At 43.9% G+C, this 27,154-nt stretch overlaps 1 protein-coding gene across 3 annotated transcripts in view; it reads right to left on the bottom strand.

Annotated features, from left to right (window-relative positions):
• LOC110496821 (SMAD family member 4-like) overlaps window positions 1-26,781 on the bottom strand; it is a 43,874-nt gene extending 17,093 nt beyond the window's left edge. For 2 of the 3 annotated variants that reach the window (XM_036952871.2, XM_090208721.1), the window contains exons 1-2: window positions 26,534-26,727; window positions 19,713-19,953 (exon numbers count right to left, since the gene is read on the bottom strand). In XM_036952871.2, coding sequence (XP_036808766.1) covers window positions 19,713-19,949 — 237 coding nt within the window. In that variant the 5' untranslated portion in view covers window positions 19,950-19,953; window positions 26,534-26,727. Of the gene's footprint in view, window positions 1-19,712; window positions 19,954-24,545; window positions 24,672-26,533 lie in introns of all 3 variants that reach the window. The other variant, XM_090208720.1, reaches the window with a different exon arrangement.
• Between the last annotated feature and the right edge of the window lie 373 nt (window positions 26,782-27,154).

Here is a 27,154-nt window from a genome sequence, read left to right as displayed (position 1 = left end):
ACAGTGTTGAAGAAACAAATGTTTATTCTTTAAACAGGGGCAGGCAAACGACAGGTCAAGGCAGGCAGGGGTCAATGATCCAGAGATGGTGTAAGGCACTGGAACAGCAGGCGGGCTCAGGGTCAGGTCAGGCAGAGGTCGGTAATCCAGAGTAGAAGCAAAGGTACAGGATGGCAGGCAGGCAGGCTCAGGGTCAGGGCAGGCAGGAAAGGTCAAAACCGGGAAACTAGAAAACATAGACTGCAGCAAAGACAGTAGCAAGGGAAACGCTGGTAGGTTTGAATGAACAAAACAAACTGGCACAGACAGACAGAAAACACAGGTATAAGTACCCAGGGGATAATGGGGAAGATGGGCGACACCTGGAGGTGGGTGGAGACAAGCACAAGGACAGGTGAAACAGATCAGGGCATGACAGAGACTGAACAGAGCACATCTTCAAGACCCGAAATTGATTAAATACGTGAACAAAAATTTTAAAACCTTTACCATTACAAATGGAGACATAGAGGACAGAGAAAAGCCGACCCCTGACATAATTTGGGATGCTTTTAACCTTTTGCGTGTAGGGGGCAGTATTTTGGTTTTTGGCTAAAAGACATACCCATTTGAAACTGCCTCTTTCTCAGCCCCAGAAACTAGAATATGCATATAATTGTCAGATTAGGATAGAAAACACTCTAAAGTTTCCAAAACTGTCAAAATATTGTCTGTGAGTATAACAGAACTGATATTGCAGGCGAAAACCTGAGGAAAATCAAACCAGGAAGTGTTGTTTTTCCTAAAAGCTCTCTGTTCCTTTGGATGCCTTGCCTCCATTTAAAGGGATATCAACCAGATTCCTTTTCCTATGGCTTCCTCAAGGTATCAACAGTCTTTAGACATAGTTTGAGGCTTTTATTTTGAAAAATGAGCGAGAAAGATAACATCGCGTCAGTGGACAGCTGGGTGTTCGCAGAGTTTTGCTTGCGCAACAGAGTGGGGCAGCCATTGTCTCTCCCTCTCCTATTGAAAAAGTGACAGTCCCGGTTGATATATTATCGATTATATATTTTAAAAACAACCTGAGGATTGATTATAAAAAAAACATTTGACATGTTTCTGTGGACATTACGGATACTATTTGGAATTTTCGTCTGCGATGTCGTGACCGCTCGGGCCTGTGGATTTCTGAACATAACGCGCCAAACAAATGGAGGTATTTTGGATATAAAATTATCTTTATGGAACAAAAGGAACATTTATTGTGTAACTGGGCGTCTCGTGAGTGCAAACATCCGAAGATCATCAAAGGTAAGCGATTTAATCTATTGCTTTTCTGACTTTCGTGACCAATCTACTTGGCTGCTAGTATTTGTAATATTTTGTCTACTGAGAGAGATGTTCTTACATAAACGCTTGTTATGCTTTCACCGAAAAGCTGTATTGAAATCTGACACGCCAGGTGGATTAACAACATGCTAAACTGTGTTTTTTCTATATTGTACTTGTGATTTCATGAAAATTAAATATTTGTAGTAATTTAATTTGAATTTGGAGCGTTGCAATTCAGGGGGTGTTGATGAAAATGATCCCACTAAAGGGATGGGTGCGACAAGAAGTTAACTTTATCCCATTACTCAACAACATGAAAGCAGATCTATTTAAATGGAATAATCTTCCCATAAATCTCACTGGTAGAATAAACATCTTTAGAATGGCATGGCTCCCAAAGTTTCTATATTATAAAATGTATACTCGGTCACTTTATATGGGGATATAAAACTCATAGAATAAAAAGGAAAGTTTTACATCTCCTTAAGTCTGATGGTGGTTTTAACTTTCCATACTTGGAATTGTATCAACTCGCCACCCAAGGCTTTTACTTGCGACATATTGTTAAATGCACTAAAAAGGAACAATGGGTACATATTGAAGATGCACATCCCCAGAATCTTTACACATGTCTATTTTCAAAAGATAAAGCTAAGAACATTAACAATTTGATAGTTAAGAACACTATAACAATATGGAAGAAAATTAAACAGATTGTACAAGAACTAATAACACTCCTTAAAAACACACCCCGATGGAACAATTATTGGATAGCTTTTCAGAATTCAGCGATAAATTGGCCCACATGGAAAAGTCAAGTCAAGTCAAATAAATGCATTTCCATGACAGAATTAAAAATCCTTTTTGGACTGACCAATGTAGACATTTTCAAATACAAAGTTTTATATCACACAATAAAATAATGATCAAGCAACGTTGAGGGAATCCAATTTGATTCAGAAAATAATATTAATTTGTTAGGTAAGATATACAAAACCTTGCAGGGAGCCTATCCATCTAACAATCTCTTAGAAAAAAATACAAACTATTGGAACCAAGACTTAAAAATAACTGATATTGGCACAAGATGGAGGGAGTGTTGGGACATAACTAACGAAATTACAGTTAACTAAAATGTATGTTTAATCCAGTATAAACGAATGTATAGAACGTATTATACATGAGACAAAATGCATAAATTCTACAGCACAACGGCAGAGTCATGTCTTAAGTGTAAAACTAACAGTGACTCAATGATTCATGCTTTCTGGGAGTGCTATAAAGTACAGCAGTTATGGGTGGAGTTAGAAAGTTGGCTGTCGGAAGTTTTACAATGTAAATGTACTTTTAATCCGTCTATCCGCATATTTCAAGGTATGTCATGAGGGCACGGTGAGATAACCAGTGAGTTGGACCATACTTTTCTCATCAATCATGTTGAAAAAACATAAATTATGAACACATAAATTATTGTCAAATTGTTTGTGTAGAGAACTTTTCAGGGTTCCTCCAAGGGTCAATGTATAATTTGCACCCTGCACTAAGTCTAATGTATTGTGTGATGATGTCACTTTTGCTCTGCTACTACAGCTGCTGGTGTCAATACTGTTCTGACTGTACCTGGAATCAGCAGGGGAAACGGTGTGTGTGTGGCAGGGAGATTAATTATGTGTGAAAATGGGGGGGTGAGTTTGTACAGTATTTAATGCATGTGTGTGTGCCTGCATGCGTGCGGTCATGCATGTGTGTGTGTGTGTGTGATAGAGAAAAGGGACAGAGACAGAGAAGGGGAGAGTGAGTGACAGAAAGAGAGAGAGAGAGAGAAAGGGAGAGTGGGTGACAGAAAGAGAGACAGAGAAGGGGAGAGAGAGTGGGTGGGTGACAGAAAGAGAGACAGAGAAGGGGAGAGAGAGTGAGTGACAGAAAGAGAGACAGAGAGAGAGAGACAGAGAAAGGGAGAGTGGGTGACAGAAAGAGAGACAGAGAAGGGGAGAGAGAGTGGGTGACAGAAAGAGAGACAGAGAATGGGAGAGTGGGTGACAGAAAGAGAGACAGAGAAGGGGAGAGAGAGTGGGTGACAGAAAGAGAGACAGAGAATGGGAGAGTGGGTGACAGAAAGAGAGACAGAGAAGGGGAGAGTGGGTGACAGAAAGAGAGGATATGGATCTACATGTGACTGTGAGCAAAGTCATTAGACATTTGAAGCCTGATCTAGTCCACAGCTATGTCTCCACAGCTCCCCCTCTCTCTCCCTATTTCGCTCTCTCCCCTCCCTCTTTTGTTGGGGAGAAGGTCACAGAAGGTGAGGCATGATGTCTTCACTCAGCAGTTAGGATTTATTCTGCCAGGGCGTATTGAATTAACTACCTCTCTCTAGTTCCACCGTGGGTGCGCACACACACACACAGACTCATTGAGTCAGCTGCCTAGTAACTTTGCAGCATTAGCCACCATTAGCAAGGCTTAAGTAACTGAAACCTCATAGCATCTGCATAAATTAGCTGTTGACTGTTGCCATGTAACATTAGCCAACATTCGTTACAGGCATAGTCTATAAAAGAGGTTTCCGTCATCATAAAAATCATTCAGAAATGTCCATGTCTTTCAGCAGAATATCTCCAACATGTGTTTGGCAGCAAGTGCTTGACAGAAACCTGGGCCTAACTCTCAAAAGAGAAAACCAGGGCAACAGCGGCAAGGGAAAATTCCCTACAGTAGGTAGGAAGAAACCTTGAGAGATTTCACATTAGGCTACATATGACCATGTGGCATGACATACATAAATGGTCTATTTATGTATTGCTCCGTTTATTAAACTCAAGTTAAATAATCGGCTCCGTCACACCCTGATCTGTTTCACCTGCCTTGTGCTTGTCTCCACCCCCCACCGGGTGTCTCCCATTTCCCCCCTTTATCCCGTGTACTTATACCTGCGTTTTCTGTTGGTCTATTGCCCGTTTGTCTTGTCAAGTCTTTCCAGCGTGTTCTCCCGTATTCCAGTACATCTAGTTTCTGTTTTCTAGTCCTCCCAGTTCTGACCATTCTGCCTGCCCTGACCCTAAGCCTGCCATTCTGTCCCTGTTTTACATTTTCTTGGATTACCGACCTCTGCCTGCCCTGGAACTGCCGTTTGCCTGCCCCCTGTTTGTAATAAACATTTGGAATTCGACCTGTCTGCCTCCTGTGTCTGCATCTGGGTCTTATCCTGAGTCGTGTTAGCCTCCTCATATCAAACATTGTTAAAGACAAGTTTCAAATTAAATCATAATGCAAGATTGAGGTTTACTGTATTTTTTACACTTTGCCCAGGATCAATAGGCCTGTACTGTGCACTACTTACATTTCTCTATGTGTGCTAAAGGTGACCATTCTGCAGGTGTCAATATACAGTGCCTTTAGAAAGTATTCATACCCTTTGACTTATTCCATGATTTGTTGTATTACAGCCAGAATTCAATTATTATTTTTATTTTTTATCTACACACAAAACTCCATAATGACAAAGTGAAACATGTTTTTAGAAATGTTTGCACATTTATTGAAGATGAAATAATGCCAGTATTTGACAGCATTTTATGTTTTTGAATAATACAAGTTCTAAATATGCTTTCTGAGTAGTTCATGACCCCTAGATTGGCAACAGATAAATTATAAGCGATTTCCTGCCACGAACTCATCACAAATTCAGATACCTCCTGCGCTTCGACCTGTTATTTCGTGCAGTTGTTTTCGAAGTTCGATTTTGTTTTATTTGTTCATAAGTGTTTGTGTCAAAACCTGCTATCAACTAGCCAGCTAGCTAGCTAGGTTGCAATGGAGCCTGCTTCGCCTGGAATAGCTAACAAACGTTTCCAGCACGGTAGAAGTTGTGTTGATTATGCTCTTGTCCAGGACAATATTGACAATCAGGAGTACAGTGCAGCAATTGTTTGCTTGCGGAGGATTACAGGAATAAGGTGGCTATCCTTAGCAAGCAAATTTCAATTCTGCGCAAATGCCACTCGGGCTTCATGGATGTATCCCCGCCTTGTCAGCTGTACCTATCCGAATGGCCTGTGCTACCTGGAGCCTGCCTGTCAAGGAAGTCATCTCCAACTGCTTCTCATCCTCCATCTTGTAGCGGAGTAGACGAAGAACAGCAAGAGGATTGTTCCAATCAGCGCTGGTCCCATGTCACAAGTAACGTGGAAACCAAAGGCAGCGGCATGCTGCTAAGTGAACTGGAGTGTCTGCAAGAGGTCCGGAGAAGATTATCATGAGGAATAGCTTCGCTGTCACACCCTGATCTGTTTTACCTGTCTTTGTGCTTGTCTCCACCCCCCTCCAGGTGTTGCCCATCTGCACCATTATCCCCTGTGTATTTATACCTGTGTTATCTGTTTGTCTGTTTCCAGTTCGTCTTGTCTCGTCAAGCCTACCAAAGTCTTTCCCGTACTCCTGTTGTTTTCTCTCTAGTCCATTTTCTAGTTTTCCCGTTTTTTGACCATTCTGCCAGCCCTGACCCTGAGCCTGCCATTCTGTACATTTCAGACTCTGCTCTGGATTACTGACCTCTGCCTGCCCTTGACCTGTCGTTTGCCTGCCCCCTGTTTTTGTAATAAACTTCTGTTACTTTGAACTGTCTGCATCTGGGTCTTACCCTGAGGACTGATATTCGCAGCCCTCGTGCCTGATCTACCTGCGTTTTTATCGCTGGGACTGCCTGTGTCTGCGACGGCTGAGCTGACTCCCAACTACGCTGACTCCAGCAGCGGCTTTGTCGTCGAGTTCAGCTCCTTTCCATCTCTCTGTATCTGACGGGGCACTGCCTGCTGTGGGAGGTCTGGATCTATCGCCAGGAGCTGCGGCCGTATACTATCCTGCTTCTCGTGGGCTCGTGAAAGGTTCCACTAATGTGAGGGGTAGGAATGGGCAGATTTCCCCATCCCCTTCTCCGGCCGTTGTATTGGGCAGTTCAATGGCGAGAAACATCTCAGTAACTGGAATAAAAACGGAGTACAGGTCATCAATAAGATGCGCCAAAACATTTTAAACCTGCAGCAGGAAATTCTGTCGATCATAGTTCATGTGGGATTCAATGACATTATGAATGGGTCTATGCTTTACACCAACAAACGCACCATAATATCTGTCCCTGTGCCCTCCCTAAATCATGGCTTTGAACATTCCAGCAGACATTTAGCCTTCCATAACTGGCTACGTGACTATTGCAACTCTGAGGGTGTAATATTTATTGACAATTTCGATACCTTATGGAAACAAGCTTGTTTTCCACCCAAATCATTTGGGTTCCTGGATCGTTTCACAGCATTATAAAGCTGCGTTGAGACAATGATTATCAATGACCCAAGCCCAGCTCAGTTAATCCCTACCATTGTGTCGCTGAGTTGTCATAATGCTTAAGAAAATGTACACTACCGTTCAAAAGTTTGGGGTCACTTAGCAATGTCCTTGTTTTCCATGAAAACATACATGAAATGAGTTGAAAAATGAATAGGAAATATAGTCAAGACATTGAAAAGGTTATAAATAATGATTTTTAATTGAAATAACAATTGTGTCCTTCAAACTTTGCTTTCATCAAATAATCCTCCATTTGCAGCAATTACAGCCTTTGGCATTCTAGTTGTCAATTTGTTGAGGTAATCTGAAGAGATTTCACCCCATGCTTCCTGAAGCACCTCCCACAATTTGGATTGGCTTTATGGGCACTTCTTACGAACCATACGGTCAAGCTGCTCCCACAACAGAGCAACAGGGTTGAGATCTGGTGACTGTGCTGTCCACTCCCTAAATAGTTAAATAGTCCCTAAATAGTTATTGCATAATTTGGAGCTGTGCTCTGCGTCATTATCCTGTTGAAGGAGGAATTTGGCTCCAAATAAGCGCCGTCCACAGGGTATGTCATGGCGTTGCAAAATGGGAGTGATAGCCTTCCTTCTTCAAGATCCCTTTAACCCTGTACAAATCTCCCACTTTGCCACCACCAAAGCACACCCAGACTCTCACATTGCCTCTACCATGCTTGACAGATGGCGTCAAGCACTCCTCCAGCATCTTTTAATTTTTTCTGCGTCTCACAAATGTTCTTCTTTGTGATCCGAACACTTCAAACTTAAATGAATCTGTCCATAACACTTTTTTTTACAATCTTCCTCTGTCCAGTGTCTGTGTTCCATTGCCCATCTTAATCTTTTATTTTTATTGGCCAGTCTGAGATATGTCTTTTTCTTTGCAACTCTGCCTGGAAGGCCAGCAACCCGGAGTTGCCTCTTCACTGTTGACGTTGAGACTGGGGTTTTGCGGGTACTATTTAATGAAGCTGCCAGTTGAGGTCTTGTGAGGTGTCTGTTTCTCAAACTAGACACTCTAATGTACTTGTCCTCTTGCTCAGTTGTGCACCGGGGCCTCCCACTCCTCTTTCTATTCTCGTTAGAGCCAGTTTTCTCTGTTCTGTGAAGGGAGTAGTACACAGTGTTGTACGAGATCTTCAGTTTCTTAGCAATTTCTCGCATGGAATAGCCTTCATTTCTCAGAACTAGAATAGACTGATGAGTTTCAGAAGAAAGTTCTTTGTTTCTGGTCATTTTGAGCCTGTAATCGACACACAAATGCTGATGCTCCAGATACTCAACTAGTCTAAAGAAGGCCAGTTTTATTGCTTCTTTAATCAGAACAACAGTTTTCAGCTGTGTTAATATAATTGCAAAAGGGTTTTCTAATTGTCATGTACTGTCATGTTGTCTTGTCTCTGTCCTTTCCCTTCACCCTGTCTCCCTCTGCTGGTCGTTGTTATGTTACCTTTTCTCCCCCTCTTTTCCCCAGCTGTGCCTTGTCTCCTCCTAATTACCCATTCACCCCGTTCCCCACCTGTTCCCTTTTTCCCTCTGATTAGGTCCCTATATCTCTCTCTGTTTCTGCTCCTGTCCTTGTCGGATTCTTGTTTGTTTGTTTGTGTCATTCATGCCTGAACCAGACCATCGTCGTGTTCCTGTAACCTTGTCCTGTCCTGTCGGAATCTGCCTGTCCGTCTGAGCCTACGTTTTGTTTTGTAATTAAAGATACTCTGTTTTGTTAATTCGCTTTTGGGTCCTCATTCACGCACCGCAACAGAAGAATCCGACCAAGAATGGACCCAGCGACTTCGGATCCTCTCCACTCAGCCGTCGAGATCCAGGGAGCGATGCTAGGCAGACACGAGCAGGAATTGTCTGCTGCTCGACATGCCGTTGAGACCCTGGCCACCCAAGTCTCCAACCTCACAGAACAGGTTCACCATCTCCGCCTCGATCCACCGGCCACTTCCAGGGCTTTCGAATCTCCGGAGCCCAGAATCAATAACCCGCCGTGTTACTCTGGGGAGCCCACTGAATGCCGCTCGTTCCTCACCCAGTGTGATATTGTGTTTTCTCTCCAGCCCAACACTTACGCCAGGAGCACTGCTCGTGTCGCCTACGTCATATCTCTCCTTACTGGACGGGCTCGTGAGTGGGGCACGGCAATCTGGGAGGCAAGGGCTGAGTGTACTAACCAGTATCAGGACTTTAAGGAGGAGATGATACGGGTTTTTGATCGATCTGTTTTTGGGGAGGAGGCTTCCAGGGCCCTGTCTTCCCTATGTCAAGGCAATCGATCCATAACAGACTACTCTATTGAGTTTCGCACTCTTGCTGCCTCCAGTGGCTGGAACGAGCCGGCTTTGCTCGCTCGTCTTCTGGAGGGTCTCCGCGCAGAGGTAAAGGATGAGATTCTCTCCCGGGAGGTTCCTTCCAGCGTGGATTCCTTGATTGAACTCGCTATTCGCATTGAGCGACGGGTTGATCTTCGTCACCGAGCTCGTGGAAAGGAGCTCGCGTTCTCCGTTGCCCCCCTCTCCGCATCACTACCATCTTCCTCTGCCGGCTCGGGAGCTGAGCCTATGCAGCTGGGAGGTATCCGCATCTCGACTAAGGAGAGGGAACGGAGAATCACCAACCGCCTCTGTCTCTATTGCGGTTCTGCTGGTCATTTTGTCACTTCATGTCCAGTAAAAGCCAGAGCTCATCAGTAAGCGGAGGGCTACTGGTGAGCGCTACTACTCCTGTCTCTCCTTCAAGATCCTGCACTACCTTGTCGGTCCATCTACGCTGGACCGGTTCGTCAGCTTCCTGCAGTGCCTTAATAGACTCTGGGGCGGAGGGCTGTTTTATGGACGAGACCTGGGCTCGGGAACATGACATTCCTCTCAGACAGTTAAGGGAGTCCACGGCCTTGTTCGCCCTGGATGGTAGTCCTCTCCCCAGGATTCAGCGTGAGACGCTACCTTTAACCCTCACTGTTTCTGGTAATCATAGCGAAACCATTTCTTTTTTGATTTTTCGTTCACCTTTTACACCTGTTGTTTTGGGCCATCCCTGGCTAGTTTGTCATAATCCTTCCATTAATTGGTCTAGTAATTCTATCCTCTCCTGGAACGTCTCTTGTCATGTGAAATGTTTAATGTCTGCTATCCCTCCTGTTTCCTCTGTTTCTTCTTCACAGGAGGAGCCTGGTGATTTGACAGGGGTGCCGGAGGAATATCACGATCTGCGCACGGTGTTCAGTCGGTCCAGGGCCACCTCTCTTCCTCCACACCGGTCGTATGATTGTAGTATTGATCTCCTTCCGGGAACCACTCCCCCCCGGGGTAGACTATACTCTCTGTCGGCTCCCGAACGTAAGGCTCTCGAGGATTATTTGTCTGTAGCTCTTGACGCCGGTACCATAGTCCCCTCCTCCTCTCCCGCCGGAGCGGGGTTTTTTTTTGTCAAGAAGAAGGACGGGTCTCTGCGCCCCTGCATAGATTATCGAGGGCTGAATGACATAACAGTGAAGAATCGTTATCCGCTTCCTCTTATGTCTTCAGCCTTCGAGATCCTGCAGGGAGCCAGGTTTTTCACTAAGTTGGACCTTCGTAACGCTTACCATCTCGTGCGCATCAGGGAGGGGGACGAGTGGAAGACGGCGTTTAACACTCCGTTAGGGCACTTTGAATACCGGGTTCTTCCTTTCGGCCTCGCTAACGCTCCAGCTGTCTTTCAGGCATTAGTCAATGATGTCCTGAGAGACATGCTGAACATCTTTGTTTTCGTTTACCTTGACGATATCCTGATTTTTTCACCGTCACTCCAGATTCATCTTCAGCACGTTCGACGTGTCCTCCAGCGCCTTTTAGAGAATTGTCTTTTTGTGAAGGCTGAGAAGTGCACTTTTCATGCCTCCTCCGTCACATTTCTCGGTTCTGTTATTTCCGCTGAAGGCATTAAGATGGATCCCGCTAAGGTCCAAGCTGTCATTGATTGGCCCGCTCCTAAGTCACGCGTCGAGCTGCAGCGCTTTCTCGGCTTCGCGAACTTCTATCGTCGTTTCATCCGAAATTTCGGTCAGGTGGCAGCTCCTCTCACAGCCCTTACTTCTGTCAAGACGTGCTTTAAGTGGTCCGTTTCCGCCCAGGGAGCTTTTGATCTCCTCAAGAATCGTTTTACATCCGCTCCTATCCTTGTTACACCTGACGTCTCTAGACAGTTCGTTGTCGAGGTTGACGCGTCAGAGGTGGGCGTGGGAGCCATTCTTTCTCAGCGCTCCCTCTCTGACGACAAGGTCCACCCATGCGCGTATTTTTCTCATCGCCTGTCCCCGTCGGAACGTAACTATGATGTGGGAAACCGCGAACTGCTCGCCATCCGGTTAGCCCTAGGCGAATGGCGACAGTGGTTGGAGGGGGCGACCGTTCCTTTTGTCGTTTGGACTGACCATAGGAACCTTGAGTACATCCGTTCTGCCAAACGACTTAATGCGCGTCAGGCGCGTTGGGCGCTGTTTTTCGCTCGTTTCGAGTTCGTGATTTCTTATCGTCCGGGCTCTAAGAACACCAAGCCTGATGCTTTATCTCGTCTCTTCAGTTCTTCAGTAGCCTCCACTGACCCCGAGGGGATTCTCCCTGAGGGGCGTGTTGTCGGGTTGACTGTCTGGGGAATTGAGAGGCAGGTAAAGCAAGCGCTCACTCACACTCCGTCGCCGCGCGCTTGTCCTAGGAACCTTCTTTTCGTTCCCGTTCCTACTCGTCTGGCCGTTCTTCAGTGGGCTCACTCTGCCAAGTTAGCCGGCCACCCTGGCGTTCGGGGTACGCTTGCTTCCATTCGCCAGCGTTTTTGGTGGCCCACCCGGGAGCATGACACGCGTCGTTTCGTGGCTGCTTGTTCGGTCTGCGCGCAGACTAAGTCCGGTAACTCCCCTCCTGCCGGCCGTCTCAGGCCGCTTCCCATTCCCTCTCGACCGTGGTCTCACATCGCCTTAGATTTTGTCACCGGACTGCCTTCGTCAGCGGGGAAGACTGTTATTCTTACGGTTGTCGATAGGTTCTCTAAGGCGGCTCATTTCATTCCCCTTGCTAAGCTTCCTTCTGCTAAAGAGACGGCACAAATCATCATCGAGAATGTTTTCAGAATTCATGGCCTTCCGTCAGACGTCGTTTCGGACAGAGGTCCGCAATTCACGTCTCAATTTTGGAGGGAGTTTTGCCGTTTGATTGGGGCTTCCGTCAGTCTCTCTTCCGGCTTTCACCCCCAGTCTAACGGTCAAGCAGAACGGGCCAATCAGACTATTGGTCGCATCTTACGCAGTCTTTCTTTTCGCAACCCTGCGTCTTGGTCAGAACAGCTCCCCTGGGCAGAATACGCCCACAACTCGCTTCCTTCGTCTGCAACCGGGCTATCTCCTTTTCAGAGTAGCCTCGGGTACCAGCCTCCGCTGTTCTCATCTCAGTTCGCCGAGTCCAGCGTCCCCTCCGCTCAGGCTTTTGTCCAACGTTGCGAGCGCACCTGGAAGAGGGTCAGGTCTGCACTTTGCCGTTATAGGACGCAGACTGTGAGGGCTGCTAATAAGCGTAGAACTAAGAGTCCTAGATATTGTCGCGGTCAGAGAGTTTGGCTCTCCACTCAGAACCTTCCCCTTAAGACGGCGTCTCGCAAGTTGACCCCGCGGTTCATTGGTCCGTTCCGTATTTCTCGGGTCATTAATCCTGTCGCAGTTCGACTTCTTCTTCCGCGATACCTTCGTCGCGTCCACCCGGTCTTCCATGTCTCTTGTGTTAAGCCCGTTCTTCGCGCCCCCGCTCGTCTTCCCCCCCCCCCCCCCATCCTTGTCGAGGGCGCACCCATCTACAGGGTCCGCAGGATTTTGGACATGCGTCCTCGGGGCCGTGGTCACCAGTACCTTGTTGATTGGGAGGGGTACGGTCCGGAGGAGAGGAGTTGGGTTCCCTCTCGGGACGTGCTGGACCGTGCGCTGATCGAGGATTTCCTCCGTTGCCGCCAGGTTTCCTCCTCGAGTGCGCCAGGAGGCGCTCGGTGAGTGGGGGGGTACTGTCATGTACTGTCATGTTGTCTTGTCTCTGTCCTTTCCCTTCACCCTGTCTCCCTCTGCTGGTCGTTGTTATGTTACCTTTTCTCCCCCTCTTTTCCCCAGCTGTGCCTTGTCTCCTCCTAATTACCCATTCACCCCGTTCCCCACCTGTTCCCTTTTTCCCTCTGATTAGGTCCCTATATCTCTCTCTGTTTCTGCTCCTGTCCTTGTCGGATTCTTGTTTGTTTGTTTGTGTCATTCATGCCTGAACCAGACCATCGTCGTGTTCCTGTAACCTTGTCCTGTCCTGTCGGAATCTGCCTGTCCGTCTGAGCCTACGTTTTGTTTTGTAATTAAAGATACTCTGTTTTGTTAATTCGCTTTTGGGTCCTCATTCACGCACCGCAACACTAATGATCAATTAAAAAAAAAAAAAAAAAAAATGATAAACTTGGATTAGCTAGCACAACGTGCCATTGGAACATAGGAGTGATGGTTGCTGATAATGGGCTATAAAAAAATCTGCCATTTCCAGATACAATAGTAATTTACAACATTAACAATGTCTACACTTTATTTCTGATCAATTTGATGTTATTTTAATGGACAAAAATGTGCTTTTCTTTCAAAAACAAGGACATTTCTAAGTGACCCCAAACTTTTGAACGGTAGAGGCGTTCAGAAGAGGCGTTGGAAGACACAATGTAAGTAACTTGCCTTGGCAGCAGCTAATAAATACAAAATGGGTCTATCTCCATTTATACTGTTGAATCCAAACAAATATCATTTTCTGCATTTTCTGCACTTTTATTATAATTTCCATACTGTGCCACACAATACTGTGCCACAAGAAAATCTAGGGCGAGTTAATTGGTGAACTGTTGGAATCATGGAAATATAATGATTATTCTAATTCTACAGTTGGAATATAGTGGGCTGGAGCTTTAAGGCATTGTTGTCTGTCATGTTAACGAATTAATAAGTGAGTGAAATATTATTGTCAGGGTAGGGACCAAAGTGTTGGTCAGTGTTTCCAGGTGATCCTAAATATATGTTACATTACATGTTTTCCTACTTCATGAAGCTAGCCAACATATTCATGCTTTGCCTATTCCTCTCTGTTAAGATGCCATTGCACAAACATGCTTATCTTGGCCTAGATCAGCACTGGTACCCGGCAGTATTACCTCAAATCAAATCAAATTTTTAACAGACTGTTTGCTCTGACTCACATTTAGCAAGCTAGCTAGCCAGCTAACTAGTGATTAGCATTAGCGGATAACACAAATTATTTTAGCAACCTTACTAAAAAAAGACAAAATAACAAACAGGAGTTTGCAGACAACAAGGTACACAAACTAATAGTGTACAGTAATTATAGAACGTTTATGGAAAGCAGCACGTCACCAACATTTTTGCATCCATCTGACCATGAATAATAAACGTCAAGAAAGTGCTTGTGACTCCGTGGTCGAGCAACTGCTCTCTCCTTGAGTGACAGGAGGCAGGGCTTGGTGTGGTTAGGAGAGAGATGACTGAACTAGAAAATGGCGTAAACTATCAAATTGGACATTACACGTGTCTGAGTTGCGCGTCACATTTAACAAACCAAACACTGAAATTCAAAGTAAAAACTCAAACCGGTCTGTGCAACAATACCGGTATATAGTAAAATACGGTATACTGCCCAGCCCTAAATGAAGTACAGAAGTATCTACACAACTGAGTCAATACTAGTGGTTAGAGCGTTGGGCCAGTAACCGAAATGTTGCTGGATCGAATCCCAGAGCTGACAAGGCAAAAATCTGTCGTTCTGCCCCTGAGCAAGGCAGTTAACCCACTGTTCTCTGGGCGCCGAAGATGTGGATCCTGATTAAAGCAACCCCCCACACCTCTCCGATTCAGAGTCAGTTGAAGGCATTCAGTTGTACAACTGACTAGGTATCGCTCTTTCCCTAAACTTATTGACTCAATACATTTCAGATTTAAACTTTTAATAATAAAATATTATTAAAATGTAATAACAAATGTAATAAAATGAGTACATGGTTGTCATCCACTTATAAGCCTACATGTATAATATGTTGCTGTTACATTTCATGTTAACATTATCCCCTGTGTATTTATACCTGTGTTATCTGTTTGTCTGTTTCCAGTTCGTCTTGTCTCGTCAAGCCTACCAAAGTCTTTCCCGTACTCCTGTTGTTTTCTCTCTAGTCCATTTTCTAGTTTTCCCGGTTTTTGACCATTCTGCCAGCCCTGACCCTGAGCCTGCCATTCTGTACATTTCAGACTCTGCTCTGGATTACTGACCTCTGCCTGCCCTTGACCTGTCGTTTGCCTGCCCCCTGTTTTTGTAATAAACTTCTGTTACTTTGAACTGTCTGCATCTGGGTCTTACCCTGAGGACTGATATTCGCAGCCCTCGTGCCTGATCTACCTGCGTTTTTATCGCTGGGACTGCCTGTGTCTGCGACGGCTGAGCTGACTCCCAACTACGCTGACTCCAGCAGCGGCTTTGTCGTCGAGTTCAGCTCCTTTCCATCTCTCTGTATCTGACGGGGCACTGCCTGCTGTGGGAGGTCTGGATCTATCGCCAGGAGCTGCGGCCGTATACTATCCTGCTTCTCGTGGGCTCGTGAAAGGTTCCACTAATGTGAGGGGTAGGAATGGGCAGATTTCCCCATCCCCTTCTCCGGCCGTTGTATTGGGCAGTTCAATGGCGAGAAACATCTCAGTAACTGGAATAAAAACGGAGTACAGGTCATCAATAAGATGCGCCAAAACATTTTAAACCTGCAGCAGGAAATTCTGTCGATCATAGTTCATGTGGGATTCAATGACATTATGAATGGGTCTATGCTTTACACCAACAAACGCACCATAATATCTGTCCCTGTGCCCTCCCTAAATCATGGCTTTGAACATTCCAGCAGACATTTAGCCTTCCATAACTGGCTACGTGACTATTGCAACTCTGAGGGTGTAATATTTATTGACAATTTCGATACCTTATGGAAACAAGCTTGTTTTCCACCCAAATCATTTGGGTTCCTGGATCGTTTCACAGCATTATAAAGCTGCGTTGAGACAATGATTATCAATGACCCAAGCCCAGCTCAGTTAATCCCTACCATTGTGTCGCTGAGTTGTCATAATGCTTAAGAAAATGTACACTACCGTTCAAAAGTTTGGGGTCACTTAGCAATGTCCTTGTTTTCCATGAAAACATACATGAAATGAGTTGAAAAATGAATAGGAAATATAGTCAAGACATTGAAAAGGTTATAAATAATGATTTTTAATTGAAATAACAATTGTGTCCTTCAAACTTTGCTTTCATCAAATAATCCTCCATTTGCAGCAATTACAGCCTTTGGCATTCTAGTTGTCAATTTGTTGAGGTAATCTGAAGAGATTTCACCCCATGCTTCCTGAAGCACCTCCCACAATTTGGATTGGCTTTATGGGCACTTCTTACGAACCATACGGTCAAGCTGCTCCCACAACAGAGCAACAGGGTTGAGATCTGGTGACTGTGCTGTCCACTCCCTAAATAGTTAAATAGTCCCTAAATAGTTATTGCATAATTTGGAGCTGTGCTCTGCGTCATTATCCTGTTGAAGGAGGAATTTGGCTCCAAATAAGCGCCGTCCACAGGGTATGTCATGGCGTTGCAAAATGGGAGTGATAGCCTTCCTTCTTCAAGATCCCTTTAACCCTGTACAAATCTCCCACTTTGCCACCACCAAAGCACACCCAGACTCTCACATTGCCTCTACCATGCTTGACAGATGGCGTCAAGCACTCCTCCAGCATCTTTTAATTTTTTCTGCGTCTCACAAATGTTCTTCTTTGTGATCCGAACACTTCAAACTTAAATGAATCTGTCCATAACACTTTTTTTTACAATCTTCCTCTGTCCAGTGTCTGTGTTCCATTGCCCATCTTAATCTTTTATTTTTATTGGCCAGTCTGAGATATGTCTTTTTCTTTGCAACTCTGCCTGGAAGGCCAGCAACCCGGAGTTGCCTCTTCACTGTTGACGTTGAGACTGGGGTTTTGCGGGTACTATTTAATGAAGCTGCCAGTTGAGGTCTTGTGAGGTGTCTGTTTCTCAAACTAGACACTCTAATGTACTTGTCCTCTTGCTCAGTTGTGCACCGGGGCCTCCCACTCCTCTTTCTATTCTCGTTAGAGCCAGTTTTCTCTGTTCTGTGAAGGGAGTAGTACACAGTGTTGTACGAGATCTTCAGTTTCTTAGCAATTTCTCGCATGGAATAGCCTTCATTTCTCAGAACTAGAATAGACTGATGAGTTTCAGAAGAAAGTTCTTTGTTTCTGGTCATTTTGAGCCTGTAATCGACACACAAATGCTGATGCTCCAGATACTCAACTAGTCTAAAGAAGGCCAGTTTTATTGCTTCTTTAATCAGAACAACAGTTTTCAGCTGTGTTAATATAATTGCAAAAGGGTTTTCTAATGATCAATTAAAAAAAAAAAAAAAAAAAATGATAAACTTGGATTAGCTAGCACAACGTGCCATTGGAACATAGGAGTGATGGTTGCTGATAATGGGCTATAAAAAAATCTGCCATTTCCAGATACAATAGTAATTTACAACATTAACAATGTCTACACTTTATTTCTGATCAATTTGATGTTATTTTAATGGACAAAAATGTGCTTTTCTTTCAAAAACAAGGACATTTCTAAGTGACCCCAAACTTTTGAACGGTAGAGGCGTTCAGAAGAGGCGTTGGAAGACACAATGTAAGTAACTTGCCTTGGCAGCAGCTAATAAATACAAAATGGGTCTATCTCCATTTATACTGTTGAATCCAAACAAATATCATTTTCTGCATTTTCTGCACTTTTATTATAATTTCCATACTGTGCCACACAATACTGTGCCACAAGAAAATCTAGGGCGAGTTAATTGGTGAACTGTTGGAATCATGGAAATATAATGATTATTCTAATTCTACAGTTGGAATATAGTGGGCTGGAGCTTTAAGGCATTGTTGTCTGTCATGTTAACGAATTAATAAGTGAGTGAAATATTATTGTCAGGGTAGGGACCAAAGTGTTGGTCAGTGTTTCCAGGTGATCCTAAATATATGTTACATTACATGTTTTCCTACTTCATGAAGCTAGCCAACATATTCATGCTTTGCCTATTCCTCTCTGTTAAGATGCCATTGCACAAACATGCTTATCTTGGCCTAGATCAGCACTGGTACCCGGCAGTATTACCTCAAATCAAATCAAATTTTTAACAGACTGTTTGCTCTGACTCACATTTAGCAAGCTAGCTAGCCAGCTAACTAGTGATTAGCATTAGCGGATAACACAAATTATTTTAGCAACCTTACTAAAAAAAGACAAAATAACAAACAGGAGTTTGCAGACAACAAGGTACACAAACTAATAGTGTACAGTAATTATAGAACGTTTATGGAAAGCAGCACGTCACCAACATTTTTGCATCCATCTGACCATGAATAATAAACGTCAAGAAAGTGCTTGTGACTCCGTGGTCGAGCAACTGCTCTCTCCTTGAGTGACAGGAGGCAGGGCTTGGTGTGGTTAGGAGAGAGATGACTGAACTAGAAAATGGCGTAAACTATCAAATTGGACATTACACGTGTCTGAGTTGCGCGTCACATTTAACAAACCAAACACTGAAATTCAAAGTAAAAACTCAAACCGGTCTGTGCAACAATACCGGTATATAGTAAAATACGGTATACTGCCCAGCCCTAAATGAAGTACAGAAGTATCTACACAACTGAGTCAATACTAGTGGTTAGAGCGTTGGGCCAGTAACCGAAATGTTGCTGGATCGAATCCCAGAGCTGACAAGGCAAAAATCTGTCGTTCTGCCCCTGAGCAAGGCAGTTAACCCACTGTTCTCTGGGCGCCGAAGATGTGGATCCTGATTAAAGCAACCCCCCACACCTCTCCGATTCAGAGTCAGTTGAAGGCATTCAGTTGTACAACTGACTAGGTATCGCTCTTTCCCTAAACTTATTGACTCAATACATTTCAGATTTAAACTTTTAATAATAAAATATTATTAAAATGTAATAACAAATGTAATAAAATGAGTACATGGTTGTCATCCACTTATAAGCCTACATGTATAATATGTTGCTGTTACATTTCATGTTAACATGATATACTGTATCTTTAGACCCTAGTAGTGAACCTATTATAACATAACAGTATACATTACAGAGTCTGCTGTTATGTAGCAAACAGTGAGCATTCTGACATTTCCTCATAAAACAGCCGATGTTGCTAATAACATCTCCTATCCAGCAATGCTCACCATACATAGGTCCCTAGTGCCCAAATATTTGTACAAATAAATCAATAAAACATCATTCTATTTTGACATTATGGGGTATCGTGTGTAGGCCAGTGACAAAACATCTCAATTTAATAAATGTTAAATTCCGACTGTAACAAAACAAAACGTGGAAAATATATAATTTATCCTATAGACTTTGCACAATGCTTTTGCACTATGAATATGTCTATATAGTATCAATTGTATATTGTGTATTCATTCATGTACACTGAGTGTACAAAACATGCTCTTTCCGTGACATAGACTGATCTCACCTGTTAAATCCACTTCAATCAGTGTAGATGAAGGAGACAATCGAGACATGGATTGTGTATGTGTGCCATTCAGAGGGTGAATTGGCAAGAGAAAAGATTTAAGTGCCTTTGAACGGGATATGGTAGGTAGTAGGTGCCAGGCGCAGCAGTGTGTCAAGAACTGCAACGCTACTGGGCTTTTCACGCTCAACAGTTTCCCGTGTGTATCAAGAATGGTCCAAAGGACATCCAGCAAACTTGACACAACTGTGGGAAGCATTGGAGTCAACATGGGCCAGCATCCCTATGGAACGCTTTCAACATCTTGTAGAGTCCACGGGCTGTTGAATTGAGGCTGTTCTGAGGGCAAAAGGGGGTGCAACTCAAAATGAGGAAGTCCCTCTCTTTTTACTACTGTATGACCCACCTGCAGGCGTCCGTCCAGGGTCCTCTGGATGGTGACACACTTGCTGGGGTGCACACCGTTGGTGGTGATGGCGGTGATGAGCGAGTCCAGCTCGTCCTTCTTCTCCTTGAGCTTCTTCACCAGGCTCTCGATGGCACGCTTGGCGAAACCCTCATTCTCGCCACCCTGCCGGTGGCACATGAGGCTGTGCACGATGCTCAGGCAGGCGTCATTGCTGCTGGGGGCGTTTACCGACATGATGCTGCCGAGGGAGGGAGGATGGAGAGGTCAGTGATTGGCATAATGATAACCCTTTACATATGTTAATTACATTTGTCATAAAGGTTCAGGTGCATGTCTTGTCACTTGACATTCAGTTGTTATGCCGTGTTAATTACAACATTGTGATACTGTTATGGCATACAATTCAAAATAGTGTCCTACAATAGGACTTCATTACTCCTTCATAACCCATACTGCATTCATGAGAACAGACATGAGTGCACACCATTAGCGCATACAGACACACACACAAAACGTAGGGAAGTTGTGCATCAAGGCTTGTGCTTTTAGTTTTTACGACTTGCGAGTGTGTGTGTTATCATTCTTTACTGGCATTGTTACTCAGCTGATAACCCTCAGTACAATGACCCAACACACCTCCAGGCTTTGTAAGGACTATTTGACCAAGGAGAGTGATGGAGTGTTGTATTAGATGACCTGGCCTCAACAATCACCCGACCTCAACCCATTTGAGATGGTTTGGGATGAGTTGGACCGCAGAGTGAAGGAAAAGCAGCCAACAAGTGATCAGCATATGTGGGAACTCCTTCAAGACTCTTGGAAAAGCATTCCAGGTGAAGCTGGTTGAGAGAATGCCAAGAGTGTGCAATACTGTCATCAAGGCAAAGGGTTTGAAAAATCTCAAATATAAAATATATTTTGATTTGTTTAACACTTTTTTGGTTACTACATGATTCCATATTATTATACCTTTATTTCAACAAGGAACACAGACTGAGACCACGGTCTCTTTTACAGCTGGACCCTGTGTACACATGTTTACACATACAGTTTAGGTACAATGATTAAGAAACTACACAAGACAAACAAAACGATCACAAATAACACAGAAGCAGCAGATTGTTACATTTCCACACAGGTTATTTCCCTAACAGCACAAGAACTTGCAATACAAAAATCCTCCAATAAATGTTTAAAATGGGCAAGGGGGACAAGAGTATCAAGTTTAAGTTTAGTCTGCAGGCTATTCCATAAGCAAGGAGCGTAACAGGAAAAGGCAGCCATACGCAACTCTGTGGAAATCGCATGGGCCTCAAGTGTTATCCATGCTTGAGACCTGGTTTTAGGAATTATAATTTTAATGTTGATGAGTGATGATAAATAAGAAGGTAGTTTATTCAGAAGTGCTTTATAGACAAACACGAGAGCACGTTGTTCTCGTCTCATGGACAGCGAAGTCCAACCTACATTTTTATATAAAACACAGTGGTGAGTTCTGTAGCTAGCACCCGTAATAAACCTAAGTCCGCAATGATAAGTAACATCCAGAGGTTTAAGTGTGAATGCCATAGCACGCATGTAGATAATATCCCCATACTCTATAACAGAAATGAAAGTAGCTTGCACAATTTTTCTTCTATTTGTAGAGGACAAACATGTCCTGTTTCTATAAAGGAAGCCTAGCTTGATATTTAGCCTATTACAAAGTTCATCAATATGCATTTTAAAAGACAGTTTATCATCCAACCATATCATTAAGCATTTATATGCAGAGGCCTGATTAATTTGAGAGCCATCTAAACTCGTAAGTGCAAGTGTATTTCCAACCAACTTTTTGAACCTATTAAAAATCATAAAATGTGTTTTCTTTGCATTTAAAACAAGTTTCAGCTGAATGAAAGACCCTTGTAATATCTTAAAAACAGTCACCAATTGTGATAATGCTTGGTCAGCCGCTGGAGCAATAGAGTACATGATAGTGTCATCAGCATATAGATTAATTTTACACTTTATCTCGTCACCGATATTGTTTATGTAGAGAGTGAACAGTAATGGACCAAGTATAGAACCTTGTGGGACCCCTTTAATGTCATTTCATAGTTTTGATGTCTTCACTATTATTCTACAATGTAGAAAATAGTAAATAATAAAGTAACACCCTTGAATGAGTAGATGTGTCTAAACTTTGGACTGGTACTGTACAATTATAATCTCCCAGAATGAGCTTGATCCAACTTGGCAACCCTGGTCTAGCCGGGAGGCATCTACCTGTGAGGGGAATGTACCTGGTACTTTAAAGTAGTCTGCCCTTAACCATTCTACAGTTTCATTTGAAAAGGGGGAAAACATGTTTATGTGCTACTAGTGCAATGTGAATTTGATTAAATGAAGCCCCCCATACTCACTAATCAACATAACTTCCCTACCATGCCTGAGTTCAGGAGGCACAAAAAAAGAAAGGAGAAAACAGGAAGGTACTATCTAAAAAGTTAATGTCTAAAAAGAAATGCTTGATCTTATGTAAGCTCATTTCTGAACTGTTAGGCCAATAAAGCCAACATGTCACTATCAGGAACTCCGTAGCAAAACTGCAGCCTTGCTCTGTTTGTCTGTTAATACGCGCCAGAGGTAATCTAATTCTGCCATGAGAGCTATCATACATAACCTGTTGCATCTACGTGGCTAATCTGACTGGAAGTGACTCTGTTCTCCCTCTCCTCTCATTATCTTAATATCTGTCCGTTTGGAAACATGCTCGCACAACAACATGGCTTCAAGCTGTGTGTGTGTGTGTGTGTGTGTGCTTGCGTGCGTGTGTGTGCGTGTGTCCTCTCATGAAGAAAATTCATTGACACAGCTTCTTCAACATAGAACATCCATAAAAAGACAAACTCAGTCACTATAACGTGCCTCACATTACAAAAATGCCTGTCCTATTCATATCAAGTGATGCATGTCTTCGTTATTCAGGATATACTGTATAGGCCAGGCCTACTGAGTTGGTGTTGTAGTTAAAAGCTTATCGAGAGCAGTATAGCACTGCTTTGATAGTCGTTTTTTTTAAAGCAGTCATAGAGAATGGTGTATGTCACCATCAAAAAACCTGGTGTGTCTGTCCTCTTACACTGAACAAAACTGAGAAGTGTCTAGGGGCAGGGGTTAAGGGGGTTACACTGGACTAGGTTAGTGTTACTCTGAGGTCATTGCTCCAATGGAGATTGAGGGTGATATTATGAGTGGATTTGAGGGCTCTGTGGAAAGGGGAAAGTCTCAGTTGAAGAGAAAGCTACGATGGTTTACAGTAGGTCTAAGGCAGTAGTGGTCACTAACCTTTTCTGAGTCAAGATCACTTTCCTAGTTACCCCTTTTTCTCCCCAATATCATGGTACCCAATTGGTAGTTACAGTCTTGTCTCATCACTGCAAGGACATCCCTGCCAGCCAACCCCTCCGCTAACACAGACAACGCTGGGCCAATTGTGCGCCGCCCCATGGGTCTCCCGGGCGCGGCCGGCTGCAACAGAGCCTGCACTCGAACCCAGAATCTCTAGTGGCACAGCTAGTACTGTGATGCAGTGCCTTAGACCACTGCTTCACTCGGAAGGCCCTGTCAAGATCCCTTTTTGAGTCAAAATGCCAGCCGAGGCCTCCCGGGTGGCGCAGTGGTTAAGGGCGCTGTACTGCAGCGCCAGCTGTGCCATCAGAGACCCTAGGTTCGCGCCCAGGCTCTGTCGTAACCGGCCGTGACCGGGAGGTCCGTTGAGCGACGCACAATTGGCCTAGCGTCGTCCGGGTTAGGGAGGGCTTGGTTGGTAGGGATGTCCTTGTCTCATCGCACACCAGCGACTCCTGTGGCGGGCCGGGCGCAGTGCGCGCCAACTGAGGTTGCCAGGTGCACAGTGTTTCCTCCGACACATTGGTGCGGCTGGCTTCCGGGTTGGATGCGCGCGGTGTTAAGAAGCAGTGCGGCTAGGTTGGGTTGTGTATCGGAGGACGCATGACTTTCAACCTTCGTCTCTCCCGAGCCCGTACGGGAGTTGTAGCGATGAGACAAGATAGTAGCTACTACAACAATTGGACACTACGAAATTGGGGAGAAAAAGGGGTAAAATTCACAACAACAAAAAATGCCCGCCGAGAACTCCCGCTCAGATTTTTTTTAAATGACTTAAAAAACGTAAACCTAAACCAAACAGTAACCCATTGAAAACAGTACTGTAGCAATGAGGTTTGTGCAGTAGGCTATAGGCCCAATACATACCCACGCATATTGGCTTTGCTTGAATTGCCTTGCCAATGCATTGTTGTTCTGACCATTGTTTTTAAATATATTTCAAAATTTGAGGTAGGTTATATGATCACACCGGTAATAGGTCAGTTGTTGTATTCTGAGTGAGCATACATTTAAGTATGTTTCTTCATCTGATGGTCAGTCTCAGTGGAGGGAGAGAGCAGCAGACGGAGGGTCTGCCTATCAACATCCCTCCGCTCTCCCTTTCCTCCCATGACACTGACCAAAACGTTCTGACCTTAGTTCCTTTGTTTTGTCTTTGTTTAAATGGTCAGGGCGTGAGTTGAGGTGGACAGTCTATGTTTGGTTTCTGTGTTCGGCCTAGTATGGTTCTCAATCAGAGACAGGTGTCATTAGTTGTCTCTGATTGAGAATCATACTTAGGTAGCCTGGGTTTCACTTTTGGTTTGTGGGTGTTTGTTTCCGTGTAAGTGCTTGGGCCACACGGTACTGTTTCGGTTTTATAAATTCACCTCATCGTTTATTGTTTTGATTCAGTGTTCAGTGCTTTATTTTATTAAAATCATCATGAACACTTACCACGCTGCGCTTTGGTCCGATCCTTATTCCTCCTCAGACGAAGAGGAGGAAATCCGTTACACTGATGGCGAAACTCGAGTCGCACCACATTATTTCTGCCTCATGCACAAATTCAGTTTGTTATTCCTATGAGCAGAGAAAGTGAAATGTTTCTCAATATTAAAAAATATAATAATAATAATGCAAGCATATCGATACACTTTCCTACTCAATCATTTCATCTGCAGTGCTGGTTGTAGCGCAAGTGGAAGTGGGAAGAACAGGCATTTTATGGCTTATAAAAGTGTTGAATAAAAAGTGTTGACAGTGCTGACTAAGAACTTAAAGCGAACTCACTCATAAAAACAGCAGCTCTTTGCTGTATTCGTTGGCGTCTCTCTTTTGTCATGGTTTTTAAAAGTGTTGAAATCTCACAGTATACATTTTGCTGTAGCTTTCTTTTGGGTCTGCTACGTTACAGCAGACACTGTAATCTGAGTGCACTTGATTTGCTCTCCGGGCCCGCAGGGAAAGCAGAGTTTGTACCTTCAGACTGGTTCAAAATGGGAACATTTCGCCTACCTAGTGCACCTACCGCCAACAGCATGAGAGGAAAAAAAAAAAAAAAAAGGAACGCAAGCATTAATAATTTTTCAGGGGGGGGAAAATGTTTGGCGATCGACTACGAATGCCTTGGAGATCGACCAGTTTGGTTAGTAACCACAGGTCTAAGGACTGTTGATCGACCTGTCGTAAGACCGACTACAAACCAAGCTTAAGAAGGGCTCTAAATCATAAAGCAAAATTAAAGTATTCAGAAGTGAATCCATGCAACAGGTGACCAACAATAAGGGCAGTCTGAGAAAAGAATGATAGCCTGGCATAGAGATGTCATTCTGTGGGTATATGATAGATTTGTACTAAACTAGGGCCTACCCCACAATGAATAGGTATATAACTAGAAAATTATCAAGTGAGCAATTAATGAAGGAAGGACTACAATTCTGTTCTGACACTATTCCTCTAGGCCAAAAGTACCCTCTTATGGCTGCCCCATTTTGAAGGTAAAATATTATTAAAATGTAATAACAATGAGCACAAGGTTGTCATCCACTTATAAGCCTACATGTATAATGTGTTGCTGTTACATTTCATGTTAACATGATATACTGTATCTGTAAAACCATAGTAGTGAACCTATTATAACATAACAGTTATAACAGCGCCCAAATATGCTTTGCCAATTGAAGATGTACTGTTTTATGGCAGTGTCTGGTACACTTGCACTTGACTATAAACTAATCTCATAGAATGGAAAGTATCCTTACATGGAAAAAATAGACTACAACCAAAACACAGCACTGCTGTTGTAACCTTCTTGGCCGACCCTTACAATGCATTATTCTAACTCAATCTGACCAATTTTCAAGCCATACATTCACTTTACTAGGATCTTCCGCGGAGACGTAAACACTGCCACACCATATTTGGTCATTACGCGTCACCAAATCTAGGCTACCGTCTAACGTCTAAACATTTTAAGAAATCCTGGTAGGGATGATAAAACGCTTTCGGCATTGTATCAATCTAATCATACGAAAGCCGGCGCTACAATACAACTCATTACAGTAGCATATTTGAATAGAACATCAGAAGTTGATAAGATAGAGGGCAAAATGTCATATCAACTACCTTTCCGAAAAAAGAATCGCCAATGCAGACTTAACGTTAGACAGTCATGCAGCCAGTGAAATCACTGCAGGACCAAATCATTCGAAATAAAAGCACCTTATCTTAAGCATATCATAAAAACCAAGACACACAGACACACTCCCCAGACACATGCCTGGTTGATACAACTAACGTTAGCGAGTAATCAAGCTATTTTGCTTGTCAGGACCGGGTACAGAAATCTCCTCAACATCCATATCTTATTTAGTATGATTGGAGAATGAAGAGCTCCCGTGACGAGAAAAAGCCGCATACTTTGATAAATTAACTATACTTACACATCAGCCGGAGTATTGAAGGATAAGAAGTGAAATAGTGGTGAATGTGGTGCACTGAGGTAGCTAGTAACCCGACTTTCCTTCCTCCCCTAAGGGGCTATCTGCTTCTATCCCTGTCGATATGACTATCAGCCTCGCTGTCTCCGCTCGTGCATCCTGCTAGCGCCCAGAAACCTCGCGCTCCGTACAATAACAAAAGAAGGAAGATATTGTGCGCGTGAGTGTCTCGCTGAGCACCAGCCAATGGGGCCTCCGGTCTCAAAGGGACGGCGGCTCTCAGCCAATAGTGACGAGGCTTTCACGGTGAAAGATTAACATATCAACGCGACTGTTTTTTTAAAGTGGCGCCGCGGAGATTACCACGCCCCTCTGCCCTTCCACACTGCTAATGACTAGTGATGTGTGTTGTAAGCTATTATCATTATTTTGTACATTTATTTAACTAGGCAAGTCAGTTAAGAACAAGTTCTTATTTCAGTGGGTTAACTGCCTTGTTCAGGGACAGAACGACACATTTTTACATTGTCAGCTCAGGATTCGATCTTGCACCCTTTCAGTTACTGGCCCAATGCTCTAACAACTAGGCCACCTGTCGCCCACGTAGGCCTACACACCACCCCA

This window comes from Oncorhynchus mykiss, chromosome 18 (assembly GCF_057628025.1).
Source record: "Oncorhynchus mykiss isolate SJ-2025 chromosome 18, ASM5762802v1, whole genome shotgun sequence".
Taxonomy (NCBI): Eukaryota; Metazoa; Chordata; class Actinopteri; order Salmoniformes; family Salmonidae; genus Oncorhynchus; species Oncorhynchus mykiss.
The sequence above is the reverse complement of the archived record's forward strand: the minus strand, read 5'-3'. Positions and strand labels throughout refer to the sequence as shown.